Genomic DNA, 20,799 nt, shown 5'->3' with positions numbered 1-20,799 from the left:
CACATGAAAATGCACTTAATTTATTTCTCTTTTGCTAGATGAAATTATAGTAGCTTTGCAAGACAGGGTGTTGTTGGGGGATTTGTTATTTCTTCCAAAAGAAACCAAACCGTCTGTGTTTCTTCCATACAGTTTACTTTTCTCTCCATTTCTTCATTTTCTGAATCTAGTGCTTCTCATAACTCGCTGTAAAATTGTGCATCATTTCTAAATAACCCTTTGAATTTCTTCTGGTGGTGGCTACTCTTCTCTTTGGCCACTGTCCCCCTACCCCAGCACTGTTGCCTGCTGCTTCCCACCAAATAGCTGCTGGGTGGCTGTAACTTCAATCTGCGCGTGGTGTGAATTTGTAAAAATGAAATGTGAATGGTTTTCTGAAGTACGGAGGGGTCTTCTTTAAAACTTCGGTCTTTCTGATGCTTGTTCTCACGTAAATGTTAGATGGGGCCAGTCCTCGCTATTAATCAGCGGACTCAGGTTTTCAAAAGGTTGCAGATACAAATGAAAGCCCATGTGTCTAATGCTGATGGTAATTGATGGCACGCTTGCAACGGCTACCCAGGAATGCAGGACATACCCCTTCTGACAGAGGAGATGCCCTGTAAATATGCTGAATTGCAGTATGTTGAGGTATTTATTTGTCTCCTATTAGCAGGATGTTATTTTGCCATTGGAGAATAGCTTGTGTTGCGGGACTTAGCTAGAAAGATTCCTCCTTGCATCCCTGTAATTGATTTCTGATCTGTGTGTCTGCTTTGTTTCAAAATTAGCCTTGTGTGCCTGAGTGGGAGACACTGATTTTGAATGTATTCATTTGCAGTCCCATCCACCAGAGGACGAAGATACAGATGTCATGTTAGGGCAGAGGCCGAAAAATCCAATACATAATATCCCTTCTACACTGGATAAACAAACCAATTGGAGTAAAGCACTACCTCTCCCAACTCCAGAGGAGAAAATGAAACAAGATGCCCAAGTGATTTCTTCTTGCATTATCCCCATCAATGTCACTGGTACAAATCTCTTCTCTTTCTTTTTGTATTTATTGCATGGTTCAAGGGAGGTCAACTACTTATTTTGTTTAATTTATTTGAAGTCACGGGATTGTGCAGTCTGAGGGTAAAGACCCTAGCTTGAGGATTTAGTTTCTGGAAGACAGTGGGCTAAATTCATCCCTCATGCGTGACCACTGGAGTCACTGAAGCCGCATCTAGGATTAATTTGGCCCATGTTTTTGGAGTCGTTATACTGCGTAATGTAACACTGGTTCCCTGTATAAACAATGTACTTTTGTTGTGTGTATAACCTAGTCTGTATTTACAAAGACCTCAAATAACTTTTTGAATGCAGCTGACTGAAGTAATGCAGAAAGCCACAAAAATTAATCATATGATTATCATGTGTAGCAGGAGAAGAGAAACTAGAGAATGTAGGCTACTATTTGCAGTGCTTTAAACATGCGAGGCATGACTGTGTAGCATGCAAGCCATCGCTCTGAGATCTCTTTACATGCAGCTATGCTGAAGGTATAGTAATGGCATTTTCTTTTATTTCTATAACATTTGGATACATCTGATTAGATTTATTTGAAGGAGAATTTGTTTATAGAAGTAGCAGGTATATCACTTATTAAATGTGATAGATGCTTGTTTCCAGAATTAAAAATCAGGCTGTTTTCTCTTTTTCTCTTTCTCTCCTTCCAGAGGGCTATGGTAAACATAAAGTTGATCTGAATTTTCCTCAATAATATTTCACACCAAGTTCTGATTAATGTAAGAGCATTAAGTGGGCTGACTTCCACAGTTAGAGACTTGAATATAAACCATCAAGGAAAAAGCAGGAAGCTTTCAGTTAGCCTTCATTCCCGAGAGAAAATATTTGTATTTAATCCTATTTTCCCAGTAACTGGGGGGTTGGGGGGAGGTCACAGCCCCTCGCATCCCATTGCTCTTTCCCATGTCTATCAGCGGTGCCCAGCATTCCTGCAAGTCAGCCTGCAGGGTTCACCGTGGTGCTGGAGAGGGCTGTATGCCCGCAGCCCAGTTTCAGCTCCCAACTGAGGGTCTCTGGGCTTTGGGGCTTGCGGCATATCTGTCCTACAGTATCACAGTGACAAGTTCCCATCTGCTCCACCACCAGCTGCATGAATTCTCCTGGTGATGGCAACACGGTCCTGCTTCCCCTTTGCCCCGGCAGCGGAGGTGACACTGCACAGTGCTGCCAGCTCTGCCTGCCCTGCCTGGGGAGGTGGCAGCCAGGAGCAGGTATCCCCGCCACTGGGATGGTGCTTCTGGCCAGCCAGGTTCCCACAGGAGGGAAGAGCTGCCTGTATAGTCCCCACGGGGCTGGAAGTTGGAAGCCAGCTGGTTGAGTGGGCAAGTTGGGCACTGTCAGTGGAAATCCCTGCGGAAGGTCATAGATAGTGTGGCATGTTTCCAGGAGGTAAAGCTGGTGTTAAAATGATGCGCTCTCTAGATCCAATATAGGACCCTAACTGGTGTAGGTTTTCTAACATGGCTAATGTCACCTAATGCAGTTCAGAGGACAGTTAGGTCTGGGACCAATGTTAACTTTTCCAGTAATAGCCATTTTTGCCTAGACTCCACCTGCCATACATTGGAACCAAATTTCCACTGATCAGTTTTACAGATCAAGAATGGTATGTAATCTTCTGGATGTTTATGTGTATCATTCTCATTAGCACTAATGGGAATAATTTGTATGCGTCACGGGGAGGATATACCCTCTTCCACTTTCCTCTCGGAGATGACTCCCGTGCATCTGGTTCACAGAGCATGTTTGGCTAACTCACAGTTGCTGGAAAACCAGCAATGATGCTGATTGATTTTTCGTTTCAAAGAGTTTGCTTTCAGTTTTCTGTTTTTGTTTTTTAAGCTTCTCCCAACCCTGAGAAATGTTCACTTTTTTGAAAATGACTGTTGTTGGAGTTTACGGCACTTTTGTTCCATATTAAAGAAAGTTCTTCCTCTGCTTATTCCAGGGGCATTGGTGGTTACAGGACATCTGTCTGAAGCCTCTATTTCACTGTAGTAGATTTCAAGAAGAACTTTTACAAGAAAGTTACTTTTTAATGTTTTACATTGTTACGTAGTGTAATATGTATGTGTATGTCTGTGTATAATTATGTTTTATATAATTATACGCTATTAAAATAGAGCTTCTTCTCAGGATTTTTTTTTCCCTCTTGTTTGGTTTAGTTTGTTTGTTTTTCTTAAGATTACAAACCACTGTACCAGCGATCCTTATGTTAGTGTTTTTATGGACCTGGCACATTTTTTCCGACCTATCCCATGTCAACTTTAGAGAGCACGAGTGTACAGTTGTACAGAAAGTCAGCGCAGATGGGCGCTGGTCTTCTGGTGGGCCTCATTTTAACTCTATTTTGACAGCACAGTGTAAAAAACATAGTGAAAGACACTACCCTGTGCTAATGCCATGGAAACATAAAGAAAATGAGGAATTCTCGCCTATTCTGTATGGCTGTGGTCATAAATAAATGTGCCCATGAACTTGGGCTCCTAAATCCAAACTGAGAATCTTGATTGACTGCATGACCCAATTCCCAGAGCGGACTCCCATACATCCTGCTGTGTGCTGAGAACTTGCAAAAATCAGGCCACTTACAGATGTACAAAAATAAATAGCAGCTGCCTCTTCATGTCACCCTTGGCCATGTGTCATCATCACAAAGAATGCTCTCTAAACTTGCACAGGGGCTTGGTCCCATTTTAGCTGTCTCCTTCCTTTTTGAATGTTAGCCCCCTTGGCATATTGGTCTCCTAAGAAGTGCCCAACTACTGCAGTATGGCATTATAAACTTAAATTGTTTTTTTATGCTTAGTTGCTTAAAATAAGTCAGGCTATAGCTGAACAGATCATGCTTTGCAGATGAGTTACTGTCATTGTGCCTATGACAGATGGATAAATAGATATAAAAAAGATGCCCTGTTACCAAGAGCTCTCAACTCTATTTTTCTTCTTGAATTTCCTTTTTTTTCTTTTCTTTTCTTTTTTTTTATTTTATTTTATTTTTAAGACTTCTGTTATTTTTGGCAGACCAGGCTGCTGAGGGGGAGCTGGAATTAGATGTAAAACTGTGGTATACTGTGATATAATTTACATAAGAGCTACATAAGGGCTCCCTTATGTTTATTCACAGGCTTAATCCAAGCTCACATACCTCCACTGTGTTCCAGCCATGAAAATTTGTTTACTATTTCTAAAGGCTAATGAGACCTATTTATGGGTTGCAGGAGTTGGTTTTGACAGAGAGGCTAGTATACGCTGCTCTCTTGTTCATTCACAATCTGTACTACAGCGGAGACGAAAGTTGAGGAGGAGGAAAACCATCTCTGGCATCCCCAGAAGAGTGCAACAAGAAATAGGTGTAGTATAAATACAAATCTTCCGTAGATAGCTTTCTAACCAACTTAAATTGCAGAGATATGAGCTGGTAGCCAGCCTTCCAAAGAAATGAAACCTCAAAAGCGTAAATGCTTGTGGAGTTTGGGAATTATGTGGTTTGTTTTTTTGATTTACTACAGTAAGCAAAGCTATATTACTCCATATGGCCTTGATGGACCAGGAGCCTTACTGAGTAATATAGATGTACGTGTTCAGCTCTTATTGTGTAAATGTTAATCAGTTCTTTTTTTTTTCCATTTTATTTCTGTTATAAACCCATAGTTATGTGCATAAAAAGTAACTAGATTAAGTGAAAGTTTTTTCTTGCATGAGGGGAGCTTAAGGTAAAGAACTGACAGATGTTGCTCAGCAAATTGATGATGAGCTGTCACAACAGCCGGATAACTCACTCAGATGAGCAGTTATATATCTGCCTTAGACAGCTGCTGGTACCCTATGGGAAACTTTCCTAAACGTTCCTTTTATTTTTCACGTTCGTCTTCGATTCCTTCCTTTCATTCTTTGTTACCAAGGATATTTGCCCGAAATCAAGCGGCTTAGCTCACTTTTTGTCCCAGGTAACTTAGAGGCAACTCTGTTGAGGGCAAATGCACTGCAAAATCGGAATTAACCCAAAATGAAATTTAACAGGATCATTATTTCTTAATGTTCATCTGCACCTGAAGATGGCTCTGGTGTCTCAGTCGGTTGCCATGAAACTTGATGGGAAGCAAAAGGAATGTGTTTATCATGGGGAATAAGCAACCAGAGATCCTACAAAAGAAAGATCCTGTTGCCTTGCAAATATTCTTGGTAGTAAAGAAGCAGATAATGGAAATTCTGAACAGAGAGGTAGTCCCAACAGAATTATTTTTAGAAGCTCACGGAGTATTTTGTCCAGCAGCCACTCCTGAAAACTGTCTTTAACTAGTTGAAATAGAGTGACAAAAACTGAAAACTTAGTATTTGTCTTAATATTTACCACAGCAAGATCAGCTCCGCGTGAGATCGCGTTGCAGAAATAGGAGAACTAAGATCACATTGCAGGACTAGGAGAATTTCCCCACCTCACTGGGATGAGGTCTGCCTTATATAGCCTTTATAGCAAAGTTAAATTTGGTCCAATGCTCAGCAAGACTAAAAATGAAAAAATACAGCAGATAATGCACCTTGGGTTGCTCCGCGGGTCGTCTCGCGCCAGGAAATGTGGAGCTGTCTCCCACTCACCCAGCTTTCCATGTGTCCTAGATTCAGACGAGTCACCGGTGGCGAGAGAGCGCAATGTGATTGTGCATGCAAACCCTGACTTCTCCGGCTCCGGCAGCAGGAGGTCGGGGACCCGGGACTCAGAGTGCCAGACGGAAGAAATCCTGATAGCTGCTCCCTCCCGGCGGCGGATCCGTGCCCAGAGGGGGCAGAGTGTCGTTGCCTCCCTCTCCCACTCTGCCGGTAACATCTTGGTATTGGCGGACAATGGGGATGCTGTCTTTGCTGCCGCTGTAAGCAACCGCATCCGCTCACGGAGCCTTCCTCGCGAGGGTGCCCGGGCCAGTGAGGGCCATCAGGATGCCACAGCCAAAAGTGCAGGGTACGAAGCAGAGTGCTTCCTAGCTGGCCAGGAGAGGATCCCAAAAAAGGGGAAGGAGGTCTTGAACAAGCAGGGTTCACAAGAGCGCCAGCCCATCGGTTTAACTTGTCCTCAGCACCTGCACAGCCCTGAACACAGCATCGGTGAGAGGGGGAGATCGCGGCTGTCAAGGATGACCGACTCGGGCAGCTGCGAGATTTCATCCAACTCGGACACCTTTGGGAGCCCCATTCACTCTATCTCCACAGCAGGAGTCCTGCTCAGCAGCCACATGGACCAGAAAGATGACCACCAGTCCTCCAGTGGCAACTGGAGTGGGAGCAGCTCCACATGTCCCTCCCAGACATCCGAAACCATTCCTCCTGCTGCCTCTCCTCCACTGACGGGCTCTTCACACTGTGACTCTGAGCTGTCACTCAACACTGCTCCCAATGCCAACGAGGACTCCAGCGTCTTCATCACAGAGCAGTTTGGTGACCACATGGACAAGGTTAGGGGCCACAGGGCGAGCTCTTTCACCTCCACCGTGGCAGATTTACTGGATGACCCCAACAACAGCAACACGAGCGACAGTGAGTGGAACTACCTGCACCATCACCACGACGCCTCCTGTCGCCAGGACTTCAGCCCCGAGCGCCCGAAGGCAGACAGCCTGGGATGCCCCAGCTTCACCAGCATGACCACCTATGACAGCTTCCTTGAAAAGACCCCCTCTGACAAGGCAGACACTAGCTCACACTTTTCTGTGGACACCGAAGGATACTATACCTCCATGCACTTTGACTGCGGTCTCAAGGGTAATAAAAGCTATATTTGCAACTATGCAGCCCCGGGCTCTGAGAGCGGCCAGACCGGGAGCGTGACCTCCAGCCTGGCCGATTGTGCCTGGCAGGAGTGTGTGAGCCACAGGAGGCAGGGACGGCAGAGCATCTCGCTGAAGAAACCAAAGGCAAAGCCAGCCCCACCAAAACGCAGCTCGTCTTTGAGGAAATCGGAGGGCAGTACCGACCTTCCTGACAAGAAAGAACCAAAGATCGGTGGTGGGCAGCACGTCTCTCACACTGCCAGGGAGATGAAGCTGCCCCTTGAGTTTTCAAACACACCTTCCCGAGTGGAAGGCACCAACCTGCCAGCCAAGCAGGAGCTCCCCTGGGCAAACCAGGGCGACAGCGGGTTGAAGGACACTCCATTCGACACCACCGATATCCCCTCATTTAAAGACGAAGGTGCTGAACAACCTCACTATGCAGACCTCTGGCTTCTGAACGACTTGAAATCCAGCGATCCTTACAGGTCCTTGTCCAATTCGAGCACTGCTACGGGTACTACAGTCATAGAGTGCATCAAGTCACCGGAGAGCTCTGAATCCCAGACATCCCAGTCCGGGTCACGAGCCACCACCCCATCCCTCCCCTCTGTCGATAACGAGTTTAAGCTGGCCTCCCCTGAGAAACTGGCAGGGTTAGCCTCACCCTCCAGCGGGTACTCCAGCCAGTCGGAGACACCCACCTCTTCTTTTCCAACTGCTTTCTTTTCGGGACCCTTGTCTCCAGGGGGGAGCAAAAGGAAGCCGAAAGTACCAGAGAGGAAGTCATCGCTGCAGCAGCCGCTCTCGAAAGACAGCACCGCCTTGCTGAGCAAAGACCTCGAACTTCCGATTATACCTCCTACTCACCTCGACCTAAGTGCTCTTCACAATGTCTTGAGCAAGCCCTTCGCTCACAGGCACCAGCTGCATACCTTCAGCCACAGCAAGCAGAGCGCGGTCGGGGAAGCCCTGCATCCCAGCCCTCCCTCCGCCCTCGCCATCACGCCCTCCGTTCTCAAGTCTGTCCACCTCCGGGCAGTCAACAAGCCTGAAGGAGGGAAACAGAAAGGCAGCACCCCAGACCTGCTCTGCATACAGGAGACCGCCCTGATGGCAACTGACATTTCTCCGGGCAAAACGACGAGGCCGCTCTTAGCTAAGAAACCAGTATCACGCCAGTACTCCACAGAGGACACTGTAATGTTGTACATTGACACTTCCCCAGCAGAAGTGCGCCCTGGCAAGCCACCTTTAGAGAAAAGCGCCTCTTTCAGTGGGCAGAATAGCTGCGAGCAAGAAGCTGTAACTTCAGCAAGCGTGGGTCTGATTGAACTCAAACCTGGGAAGGACCAAACACACCCGGCCACCGAGTGCTCGCCGGAAAGCCCTCCGAATCAGGTGTGCGCTGTCTCTGTGGACGGGTTTCAGAAGGGCTTAGCTGTCCTTGGAGGTGATGATGAAGCGAAGAAACCCGGCCAGGGAGCAGAAGCAGAGCATGACCTGCAGCAAGCGCAGGGTCAGCGAGAGCTCTCCATGGGCAGTGAGGGGAGGCTGGAACCTGGGCCTGCGGGCCAAAGCCCAGCTCAGGCTGAGAGAACAGCCATCGGCGACCAGCTTCAGCACCAACCTGATGTAAGCCACCATGTGCCTGGGAATATTGGCTACGAAGCAGAGATGGCAGCAGAGAATTCACTCAGTGAAGTGAGCTGCAAGCAGGAAAACGATATCGTATCAGGTATCCCAACCAAAAGTGCCTCTGATGATGGCAGGGCAGAAGAGACGGTGGGCAGCGCCGACGAGCCTTCACTGAAAGGTCAGTGGTGAACTCTCTCTGCGTTGTACCTGGTGGCGCAGCTTTGGATGTGGCTGGTAGTGGAGCCAAAAAGTAGGCTGGTGTTGCAAATCAGCTTACCTCTCTAAGGTCAAGCACAGAGCCCCCCTGATCTGTTAGCTGGCCAGCCAACCTAAAGATATTTTATGCTTTTTCAATGTATTTGGAGTGTATTTCTCTGCTGTTTCTTTCCTCCCTTGTGCTGCATTTCAGGGGGAAAGGAAAAGGGAGGAGCACTACCTGGGTGCAGAGGAGCCTTATTATCACAACTGTACAGTAAATGGGAGATCCTGGCAGTGTCCCCTTTATGGGGTCCAATATGCAACGTACATGATGTTTAAATTAGAAGATAAAGTCTGTATGGTGATACCAGCCACTCTGTTGTGAACCCAGCTAGTGCCTCACATTGGTGATGCTGTTGCAAAACACAGTGGGGTCTGACTTATAGTGTGGCTTCTTTTCTTGTTTGAAGAGTCTTCTCCAAGTGATGAGTCCATCATGTCTCCGCTGAGTGAGGAGTCGCAGGCTGATTCTGAGGATGTCTTTGTGTCTCCAAACAAACCCCGCACTACCGAGGATCTGTTTGCAGTCATTCACAGGTGACCTAACCTTGCGGCAAGGGGAAATGGTAACATGCAGTTCAGTGCAGCCACCCACGAACAATAGCTGCAGGTTGCTTATTCCATGGTTAAGTCTTGTCCTGAGACTACCTTGTTTAGTTTATTGAGCTTTGTTTTCTAAAAGGCAGCTTTTAAAAGATGTTTTGTTGTGGTCTGGTATGCACTCTTAAGTACCTTCCTGGCATGTGTAGGATGCTTTACAGATAGCATCAGGCTGTTCTCTCTAATAAACATACCTGCCTCCAAAGAGGACTACCCACAGGGGTTCCTGCCTTCTGCCCACCAGCTCTACTCTGGTGAGCAAGTCATTGTAGTGAGAATGATGAGAAGGCATCTCTTAAATTTTAGAGTATTTTGTATTCAGCTGAAATTTGCAATCACAACTGAAATTACAGATTTCTGATATCGAGTGGGTTTTGCTGAGTATTATTATTATTACCTAAGACTCTGTATGCGTTGTCATCTTCATAAAGAGCTGGTTGAGCAGACATTGTTTTGGAAGAGCTAGATGATGTTGAGAGGGACCCCGTGGCTCAGTGCCTCATTCGTTGCACAAGAGCTATCGCGGCTTAAAGTGCCATTAGTCACTGCTAGCCTCCAATATCTGACAGGGATTATGAGAACTCTAGCTAATATCAAAGCATAGTCAATCTGTAGAACTCCAGGCCAGCATTAAGTGTTATCCTACAAAGTTCATGTATGAAAGAGTGTGCCTTTGTGTTTTTACAGATCAAAAAGGAAAGTTCTTGGGAGAAAGGATTCTGGAGACCTTTCTGTAAGAAACAGATTGAGAGCTTCATCCGGGACTAGCAGCCAGCCCCCCACCAGCAGCACACTGCCCGTCAGCAATGTGCCACCAGCCAGCAGTGTGGGCACTCCCATCAGCAGTCAGAGGTCCCCTGGGCTCATATACAGGAATGCCAAAAAGTCCAACACATCCAATGAGGAGTTTAAACTACTGCTCCTTAAAAAGGGCAGCCGGTCTGATTCTAGCTACAGGATGTCCGCCACAGAAATTCTGAAAAGTCCTATCTTGCCTAAGTCTCCCGGAGAGCTGATGGCAGATGCCCCCCAAAGCTTGGAGGAGTCTCCCCCAGCGCCGAGCCCTGATGCATTGTCCTCGCTCTCCCCCTGTTCCCCCAGGGTCAACGTAGAAGGATTCTCCTCCAAGAGCTTTCCCATGTCGGCGTCTTCGAGAGTGGGGCGCTCCCGGGCGCCACCGGCAGCCAGCAGCAGCCGGTACAGCGTGCGCTGCAGGCTGTACAACACGCCAATGCAGGCCATCTCCGAAGGAGAGACGGAGAACTCGGACGGCAGCCCCCACGATGATCGGTCTTCTCAGAGCTCAACGTAGGTTGCACGGGCGCTAGGGCCAGGCTGCCGACACCACTTGGGCTCTGTAAGGATGTGAATATAAGAGGCCAATGCTGTAGCAGTCAAAAAAAAAAAAAAAAGAAAAAAAAAAAGAAAAAAAAAAGAAAAAAATTGCAGGGCAATATCGATGCTTCAATGTGTTTGTGTTTGTAAGCTGGGGAAACAGGACTACAGCTGTAGCTATTTATTATGTTACATTTTCTAAGAGGAGGAGGATAAGCTATGTCTGTTCTGTTTTCTTTTGGCTTCATTTGGTTTATCCCACTCTCATTTCCGTTGTCACTATAGATTTCAAGGCTATACACATTCCATAGAGTTAAAAGTGACTTTGGGTTGTGGTTTTTTTTTCTAGAAGCTGCCCATCTAGAAACAAATTCCTCACTGTAGTGCTTCCCTCGGAAGAAAAAAAAAATGCTCTTGAGGATTGGTATTTTTCTACACTAAAATGAGCTGAAACAAAATTTAGAAGAAATTAAAAAAACATATGTAAATACCATATTTTTGATAAAAATTTGTAAATAGGATTATCAAAAAGTGGACGTGGCAAGCAATTTACTGCATAACAACTTTGTTTATAGAAGACAAAAGAAGTCAAATGTAATAACTGTATTCTGTGAATACCATTTTCATATCAAACATAAAAAGTTCACATGGCCACCAATAACCACTGTCAGTGCGACAAGCCTGAAGGATGACACTGAGCAGTGGAAAGGAGGAATTCTCCACCTTAGCTGAGGAAACAGAAAGGCTGACTGTGATGGGATTAAAGTAACCATTTGTCTTTCCAAGGCAGCTCCAAAGAAGCTAACTGAAAAGCACAGCTGGGAGGGTGACCGTGAGGATCGGTGGGGAAGGCAAACATGCTTCTGACAGAGTAAAGTCGTGCCTGATGCAAAGCCCCAAAGGGTCCCATCCCACAGCCTCCCCTGGGCCTTTATTCTTGCAGGGATCACTTCAGAGAGGATAGATATGAGAAGAAATAGTACTTAACTTTCATATTCCTATTAGACTATTGGGATACATAACACGGTCATAACCTGGTAACTATAATCTTTAAACACGATTAGTTTCTGGTTCGTAAAGGAAACAAATAAATTATAAGCATGCAAGAAGCGCTTTCGATTTATCAGTAAATATCTGCAATGAGTTTTCAGTGAAGCTTTCTCTTTGTGCTGATGAGATTCATGCTACCTAAATATTTACAAAAATGACACTGTGAAAACGTAGCTGGGAAATAGGTATGTGTATGCATTATTTATATTCATTGCTGAGCTGGGAAGGGGAAAGCTCTGGTTCATTGTGCCAGCCACGTACAGTTGGGATCTTGTCTGGGTTTACCAGAAACGCAGAACAGGGTGGGGGACTGGGGTGGGGTGGGAAAGGAGACAAATCAAAGCAGCTGCTTTGATAAAAATGAAGGCAGGGAAATAAAAGCTGAATTACTTGAAGTTACTTGAATTTTCTCATCTTAAAACTGCAAGAACGTGTACTTTTAAAACTTAACCTGTGAGTCGCTTTATACTTTTAATTTTTAAAAAATTAAAACCAACAGGCCTGATTCTCCTTTGGGCCGCCACGGCTTCCATTGATGTAGCCCCATCCATGCTACTCAGAGAACAAGGCCCTCTTTGTCTGAAATTGATGCAGTTGGTGTTGATTGCTGTAAGATGTGGTTTGGAATAGAGGAAAGGTTAGTGCAGAGGAAATAGTGCGAGGAGGAATGTGGTGTGCAGTAGGACAGGTTGAGTAGGATGGCAGAAAGAGAGTACTTTGGTACTAAAGGAATCAACTAAAAGCTGGCTTTAAGCATAAGTAAATGATAGGAAGCAGGATGTGTGAAATCGGTTTTTACCTTTTTTTTTCTTTTTTGCTTTTAATCATGTAGTGCATAAAGCTGAGAGTTTTTAAAAGTGGGCAGAGAATGTCTTAAAGAGGAAGGTTCTACCTAAAACTGTTATGATTTTAAAGAGTCTAAGCAAGTCAGAATAGTTTTAATAAATCCCGAATGTTACTCCCCGTAGGGTCACGTCTGATTTCATCTAGCACTTACCACAAGAAATACATTAATCAGGGTTTCCTACCGTCCTCCCGTGTAGCCTAGTTGTGTTCGGTGTGCAAGGTAGAGTCACTGTGCATGTGGTACGTGCGTTGGGAAGAGGGATGGTCCATCAGCTGAAGGACTGCAAAATCGGGAAGTCTAAATAATCTGAAAGTCTAAAATAGTTTTCACAAAGGTAATGAGAGAAGGGGTTTGGAAACAAAAAGCTAATCACATTAGTAGCTTAGTTAAGAAATTAAGTCTGAACACAAGTGAAGTGAATGAATGAGAATGTTTTAAGAGGAAACGTTTAGCATGTAACAAAATACTTTCTGGAGAACGTAAGTAAAGGAAGATTAGATATTGGGCAGAAAATTCTTAGTTTGTCATCTTCAGTTATTTTCCTTAAAACCAGGAACACTTACATGTTCAATAGTCCTGAGTTAAATAGTCATTCACAACTGTAAAGAGAATACAGCTGAACTGACTTTGATGATATCAATTTTTATTGGCAATCAGTAATTTCATAAAGACCATAAGTAAATATATATACACTAATTTATTTATTTTTTTACCAGAATGGTGAGGCAATACTTCACGTACAAAACGGCCACAGAACAACCCATTAAAATATAGTCTTACTTCGTTTGTTTAATTTCCTAGTTTATATTTAGCAGATTGAAATCCAAATAAAGAGAGATTTTAAATCCACTGTGAAGAAAAAAGTTCATAACAAACATGGGAGTCAGAGGAAGACGGATGGCGGGGACCCCTGTAGTGTCACAGGTGTGCCATTCAGGCACCAGAGGACAAGCTGTAGAGCGAAGGGAACATCACTCACCTCTTGAGACAGCGTATGGTACATGCATCAGGTAACTGCTGAACCGTCATTGCAACCTACTGTTCCATTGTTTGCACTGATGTTATGGGAATGATTTCTGAAGTTATACAGCTGTGTGTTCTGAAAAATAACATTTTCCTCCATTTCTTTTTTTTTTTTTGCCTTTTTTTTTTTCCTGTTTGTTTTGTTGTGGCAGCATAGAGGATGTGGAATAGTTGTAGCAAATAAAGCATATGTTTGCTTTTGCCAAAGGTCAGTGATTTGAGTGCATTTGCTGCAATGGTGGCAGATAGAGAAATACTGTAGGTTATGACTTAAAGAATTAAAAAAAAAATTAAGAAGGTTACAGTGTAACTATTTTGGTACTAGCACCAGTTCATGCTGGAAGAAAAGACAATGGTTTATGGACTTGCATCCATTTTGTATTTTTGTAATATTTGTAAATACGAACTTTTTAAATTGTTGCAAAGATGGTTTCTTTTGTAAAATGTTTTCAAAGTTTACATTAAATCCAAGCCTTTGTATATTTTAGAGCTGTGCAACACTTTAAGTCTTGTATTTATTTTTAGTAAAAACGGTGACAGTTTCATTGTGAACCCCTCTCAAAAAATGTGTCGGAAAAGTTTGATTACCTAGAAAGTGTGTATAGAAACTGCAAATAAACGTGACTGCAATTAAATCACACCTTCTCTTTACTTTCTTGTAATGAGATGTGAAGTCTAATCTACAGACTACAAGTATGCTATTTCCAAAGGTAAGTCGTGGTGTGTTACATATTGCAAACCATTTGTTTTCTGTTCAACTCAATTTTTTTTATAAACTGAGTAAGGGGAAATCTGTATCCAGACTGTCATTGACCTTAAGTGGAATTTTGCCCACAAGTATAATTTTGCCCGAATATGAAGAATGCTGAATTTGCCCCGTGTCTTTTACTGGTAAGGAAGAGGTAAGAGAAAGGAAGCTAGGATGAAAAACAGATGAAAGATACTTCATCTTCATCTGGAAAACAAAGCAAACTGCAACTCTTCAGACCCAAGGCACAGAGAATCCAGTGATTGCATCTTATCAGATAAAGCAAGCTATGGGCAAAAGACAGGCCACAAATCATGAAAGCAAACTTAGAATTGCCAATGCTACTTTATTTTAAGGAAAAGTTTGGTTATCAGGAGGTTGATAAGTCAGGACATGGAAGGTAAGTGTTTGAATGATAGCCCCTGCACTTGTCTCTGAAAATTGCATACCTGTAGGAAAAGGGGAGGGGAAGATGTGCATCATGAAAATTTGGTTTCAGCTGTCATTTTGTCAGTAGCTTTGCAGCACTGCATTTTGTATTGTAAAAATATGTATGAAGAAAAAAAAAATGGTGAAATGCACAGGGTCTGATCGGCTTTGGGGAACGCTGCTGGGCTATCTGCTGTCATGCCTTGCAAAGATGCGATGATTGCCCTGATGGGTGTGGTCTTCTACTTGGAGTAGTCTCCAAGCGGGAATTGGTTTGCATAACATTTTGTATGCAGCGTGACAAGCAGTCAATGATTATGTAGAACATTTCCTACTGTATAGGGTGCCTTTCCCAATCCAGTAATACATGTAAGAAAGATCTGCAGGAAAAGCTTAGCCCGTAGAGGCAGGCATAAACTGGTTTTAATTTGCCCACTGTACACCTCTGTATTTTTTCATGGTCAGTGGAAGAGAAGATTAAGCATTAGACTACATAAAATATATGCAGCGATTTTTTTATATATACAAAGTGATATCAGTGTAACTATTCACAACATATGTGAAGTCAGGGACTTTTGTACATCTTTGTAAAATCCAGGCTTCATCCTTGGGCATATGCACAAAGCGTAGGGGCATTCAGGGAGCATTGATAGTGAGGGTGGGGGTACCTGAGAAGGTGACAGCACCTCTCCAAACTGGACAACCAAGGAGCAAGAGAAGGAAAGGTGTTTTCGCACCTTTGTTTGGATGCAGGAGCTTGCCAGGCCCTGGGGCAAGCATCTTTCCTGGGAAGAGGGCAGCCCCAAGTTCTGGCTGCAATCCTAGTACTGACTCCTACCCATGCTTCTATGGGCACTTACTTGACAGACTTGGTTTTCCATAAACCTGTTTTTGGTTGCATTGATTATATTTCCCTCCTTTAATTCTCTACTTGGTGACAGAAGCGTGTATTAACTGTTCTAATAGTTTCTTGGAATTAAAGTCAGGCTGACAGGTTTTTAATTACTCATCCCATTCTTATTTTTAACTTCTGTCACATTAGCATCCTCCTGAAACTTCTCTAGAGCCCAACATTATTGGTTGTAAGAAACCTTCAATGGGTTCTCCCCATTTCCTGACTGCAAGTTACCCAACTCTGCTGACTGAAGATGTCTGTCTTTAATTACTTTAGTATGAATGGAAAATTCATGAATGGAAATCGTATCACCTTCAGTCCCTAAAGAAAAAACTGAAGAAATGTATTTGTAAGGAACCTGTATTCTCCAACATAGGCTCAAGGCCAAGACAACAGATCAGCAGCTAAGTACAGGCTTTCCCACTAGATTCGCTTGCATTGCCATTTAAACTTTCACAGAGTTGGAAAATCAGAAAACCACTGAATGTTTACAGAAATTTATCCTATAAGAGATGCTAGCACTCTCAGTAAAGTTTAGTGTTTTCTTAGAAGATAAATTAAAAAGCTGTGCAAAACAGCAGTGGCAGTGACAGCATCGTGGACAAGAGCAGCAGTTTTAATGTACTTTCACTCTAAATAGGTAGCTGTCAATTTTATTATTATTTTTTTAACAGAAGATAATCAAGCTCTGACACAAATACTTCTTACTATTGCCATTTCACAAAAAGGCTGCAAGCCATAAGCTATTCCTGTGAGGAAACAACTGCCCCTACATCTCCCTTTTTAGTTCACTGGCATCTTCAGCTGGGGTGAGAAGAGAGGCAAGGAACGTTCCCTCAGCCCCAAAATAATAATAATAAAGTCCAAGGAAATGCCATTTCTTGATCACTCACAGGTTAATTCAGAGTGTTCATCCGTATTACAGCAACATTCTCCACACCTAGCCGTGAGGTACTAATGAGGCACGAAAATAAGCCTTTTTGCTGATGGCACCTGAACAAATAAGAGAAGCCTTGCCCTCTAATAATGGTTTTGCCATAGTTTTGATTTAACATTAGGTTGCTTTCTTTTTATATCACTGAAAAAACTTGTATCTACATAATAAGCAATGACCCCATGAGTTTCCTGTGGAAATTCACACTGTGGTTTTCAGTGAGACTGAGAAAATGAAGTAACGTGACTGAACTTGTGGCTTGGTCAGTCTGTTAACGGCTCACACTGAATCTAGGTCAGGTGGCTTAGTTCTACTGCGAGCCTCCAAAACTGAAAAAATAAATCGTAAGATAAAAACATTTTTATGAGTAAAGGTCATTCAAAATCTGTAGGAACGTGACATTCCATTCCTAAGCAGTCAAGTTTATATATACATTCAAAAAGCTGGCACAGGACTATTATATTATTACTAGTATTTAGTGTTCATCCTTAATGCTCTCATTTTAAAAAGCAACTCCTTTTGGTATTCATTAAAGGTTTGCTCAGCAGCAGACACCCCTTACATAGTTTCTTCATTATGGGTAATGAAAACAAATGGGTTTATGACCATTTAACAATCATAAAGCCTCAAAAATGAATCCTCCAGATCGGTCTTCACACTTCCGCTGTGTTCTTGGGTTTGGTGGATAATTTAAATAAAGAGCTGACCCAAAGTAAAGTGAAAGATTTATAGACCATAACCTCTAAGTACTGATGCCAAACCATATTATCCTAATACTGTGATCCATTTCTGTGCATTTCATTTTGCCAAGCCAGCTGAACCATCAAACAAGTCCTGACAATGTAAATTTAGGCTGTAATTTCTGTTACTTTTAACTCAATGCACAAAACAAATTTTGGTATTTATGAAGACTGGTATATAACTGGAGTTAATCCACAACTTCACTTGTCATTTGAAATGTCCAACTCTACAAAATACCAAGTTTCAAACCTGAAATGAAGATATTACAGAAACAGATAAAGTAGGTAAAGTGACATTTTTATTTTATTGGATGGATCCAACAACCATGAGTATGGGGAAAGATGGCCAACAAATTAATTTCAGGGAATTTCCTATGGAAACTTATCAAAGAAAAAGAAATCACATGTAAAGCAGGGTTTCTCACTCCTTTTGAAAATATGATTCTGCATTCAAATGCATTATTAGCTGGCTCTTTTCCCTATAATAACCTCCTGCCTATCTCCCTTCAGTTTTCTTTTCAAATCCATCCTGCCTTCTAGATGATTAGTAAGCCACTGAAACGGCATCTGTAGACATATAGAGGAATGCCTACCACTTTATATCGTCAAGACAAAACTTTCTAAAACAGCACACTGTAACTCAGAACAGAGTTGGCCTCTACTGTATCAGATCATTCCTTGTAAATTAGCTTCCCTTCCTGTACTCCTCTTAGCACTACTTTAAATATCTTTCTTCCCCTAGATCCTCCAAATACCACTGCCCCACAAGACTATGGAAATATCTGTTTCCTTTCAAATCCAACATATCTTTATCCTTGCCCCGAGTGTTTCCTTTCCACTCTCAGCAGTACCCCCTATTCCTTGTTCTGGTGCTTCACTTCTTAGTCTGTGTCCGAGTACCCCATTCAACTTCTGTGGCCTCCCAGGACCTACCTGTACCCAAATAATTCTTTTCAGGGACTGCTTCCTTACATCCATACAAAACATTGCCCTATCATAAAAAAGTTCCTCTGTTTCTGCAGAAAAAAATAAAGGGAAGATAAAAGCTAATTTTGAATACAGCATTGTTGGCTGGGCTCCCTATTACTCAGGCATTCTCCCATCTTCTCAAGCTTTATGGGAAAGTGAAATTCTTCCTTTTACTCCATGTTATTTCAGGCCACTGCTTTAACTGGAAAGCATCAGAAAATTCTGATGTCTTTTGGTGAAGAAACTTGTGCAAGAAACTAGATGTACTGCACAGATTCAGTTCTAGATGGGGCTTGTGGATGCTGGTCTTCCACCTTGCTATCTATGTCAGAGAGAGAAAAGGCTTTTAAAACTTGCTAAAGATCAGAAAGTGATAAAGGCAGCATTGACTCAGTCTGTCCAGTAGCTGGCCCTGGATCCCAGCCTGCCCAGTTGCTGGCACATAGCAGTCCCTGAGGCCACAGTGACTGCTGGTACAGACCATCGCAGCCTCCCACCATCCCAGACTTCCAGACCTGGCTGGGACTCCCCTGGCACTCCCCTAGTCCCCAGTAGGCAACATCCCCGCCCCCCCCAACCCCCACCCCCCACCCCCCCCCGGTTGCATCCTCAGAGACACAGAGCTATTCATAGACCCAGTGTTGGCCCCGGCACCCTGATCCCCAAGTAACCACCACCCTTTGGTCTTGCCCTTAGACACACCCCCTCCCCTCACCCCTTGAGACCTGCCAGACCCTGTGGTCTCTCTAGCAACTGGCCAGGCCGCCCCTGGTCCCCAGTAGCCAACTGCCCTATGGCCTCACCTTTAGACACACCAATGGCTCCCAAGCCACTTCACCTACTGGCTGGAGAGTCCAGCTTGGCCTTCACTAGTGCTTGCATGCTGACCACAGGCACTTGGGTCCTCCGACACCGTGATCTGACCATTGCTGCACTCAGACCGCCATACACACATTCACAGAACTCTAATCCCAGTAAATAGCTAGAAAGTTAATACACTTATTCCTCTCCAATTCACCTTAATCCACCCGTTTCTCTGCTTTCAGTTCCTTCCCTTAAACATCTCTAATGTAAATCCTGCGCAATTCTGAACTGCTCCTCCCCCATAATATGCCCCATACCCCCAGGCGTACGAACAACCTCCCCTCAGTCCAAAAGGTGCTCTAGTGTTGGCTCATTTGATGGGTCTCACACCAGGACAGGAAGCTGGGCATGAGACTGCTGGAGCAGCACTGGGAGGGGCCTGGACAGGGTGTCTGCTCCTTTGAGTCCTTAATTTAGGTTCCCTTCAGCCTTTGTGCCGCTGCCCTCGTTAAACACGTGGAAATGAGCCTCTGATGGGCTGATTACCTCTGGGATGGGCCTGGCACTACCTGGGACAAGGTATGAATTTGACTCCCCTTGCCATTGTCTCTCCTTTCTCCTTTGTGTGTGTGCAGACTGGCTTTTATCGGGGGAATATTAGGTTTTGCGATAAAAGATACAACCGGATAGGAACCTGTCTCCTTGCACAGCACTTCCCAGACATCTCTTTTACCTCCTGGTAGGGCTCTTGGCTGGACCTGCAAGGATTGCCCTTCTGTTGCCTTGCTTTAGTATCTCCGTGGTGCTGCTGAACAGCACTTTGGTCCTGGCAGGCTGTCATACAGCAATTTGTTGCCCCAGACCATGAGCAGATCAGGTCCCATCACTATCCTAGATCTTCTTCCAATCCCTCCCCAAACATACTTGCCCCACAGAGGTCCCTGTGCCTCCAGAGGGGAATGTGAGCACACCCAGAGGATATCTGGGCAGGGCAAACTGGCCCTGCTGACCCACCTATCCCCAACCCCAAATTAAAAAAAAGGGAGTTGGCACACAGAGACAAAGAAGGTAGAGGTAGGGCAAAAAGCACAACATTATTAGTATAGGTAGGTGTATTGGGTCTAGCTGAGCCCTGTAGCAGCCCTCATAGTGCTGTGCTTGCATTGGTAGCTAGGAAGGTGCTGATAACCCACCAGGGTTTTGACTACTGCTGGGAAGTGCTTGCACAGCACCAGGGCTGTCTCTCCAACCTTCCCCCCTCACCAGCAGGCTGGGGGTGGGCAAGGGCTTGGAGGGACACAGCTACAGACAGCTGACCCAAAGTGAGCAATGGTATATTCCATACCACATGGTACCCACTCAGATATAAAAGCTAAGAGAAAGGGGTGTGTGTGTGGGGGGAGGCTTTTGTTATTTACGACATTTGCCTTCTGGAGCAAGCGCTACGCACTAACACTCAAGTGGCTGAACACTGCTTGCTGATGGGAAGTATAACATCTTTTGTTTTCCAACACTTCCACACATGCAATGTTTGTGTTGCTTCATTAAACTGCCTTTATATTAACCCAAGAAGTTGTCGGGGTTTTCCCCCATCTTATGTTCTCCCCTCCGTACTGCTGAGGAGTGAGAGTCGCTTGGTGGGCACCTGGCATCCAGCCAAGGTCAACCCACCACTAAATAAGGCTGAAATTTCTATTATTTTGTCCCTCCA

General features: G+C 44.3%; 1 protein-coding gene across 4 annotated transcripts in view; it reads left to right on the top strand.

Annotated features, from left to right (window-relative positions):
- The window catches only part of NHS (NHS actin remodeling regulator), a 261,767-nt gene extending 247,563 nt beyond the window's left edge, over positions 1-14,204 (top strand). For 3 of the 4 annotated variants that reach the window (XM_056328513.1, XM_056328512.1, XM_056328515.1), the window contains 5 exons: positions 821-1,013; positions 4,275-4,406; positions 5,674-8,634; positions 9,125-9,251; positions 10,002-14,204. In XM_056328513.1, coding sequence (XP_056184488.1) covers positions 821-1,013; positions 4,275-4,406; positions 5,674-8,634; positions 9,125-9,251; positions 10,002-10,626 — 4,038 coding nt within the window. In that variant the 3' untranslated portion in view covers positions 10,627-14,204. The remainder of the gene's footprint in view (positions 1-820; positions 1,014-4,274; positions 4,407-5,673; positions 8,635-9,124; positions 9,252-10,001) is intronic. The other variant, XM_056328514.1, reaches the window with a different exon arrangement.
- The last annotated feature ends 6,595 nt before the right edge of the window (positions 14,205-20,799 follow it).

The sequence above is a fragment of the Falco biarmicus genome, chromosome 2 (assembly GCF_023638135.1).
Source record: "Falco biarmicus isolate bFalBia1 chromosome 2, bFalBia1.pri, whole genome shotgun sequence".
Lineage (NCBI taxonomy): Eukaryota > Metazoa > Chordata > Aves > Falconiformes > Falconidae > Falco > Falco biarmicus.
This window is presented reverse-complemented; position numbering and strand designations above follow the sequence as displayed.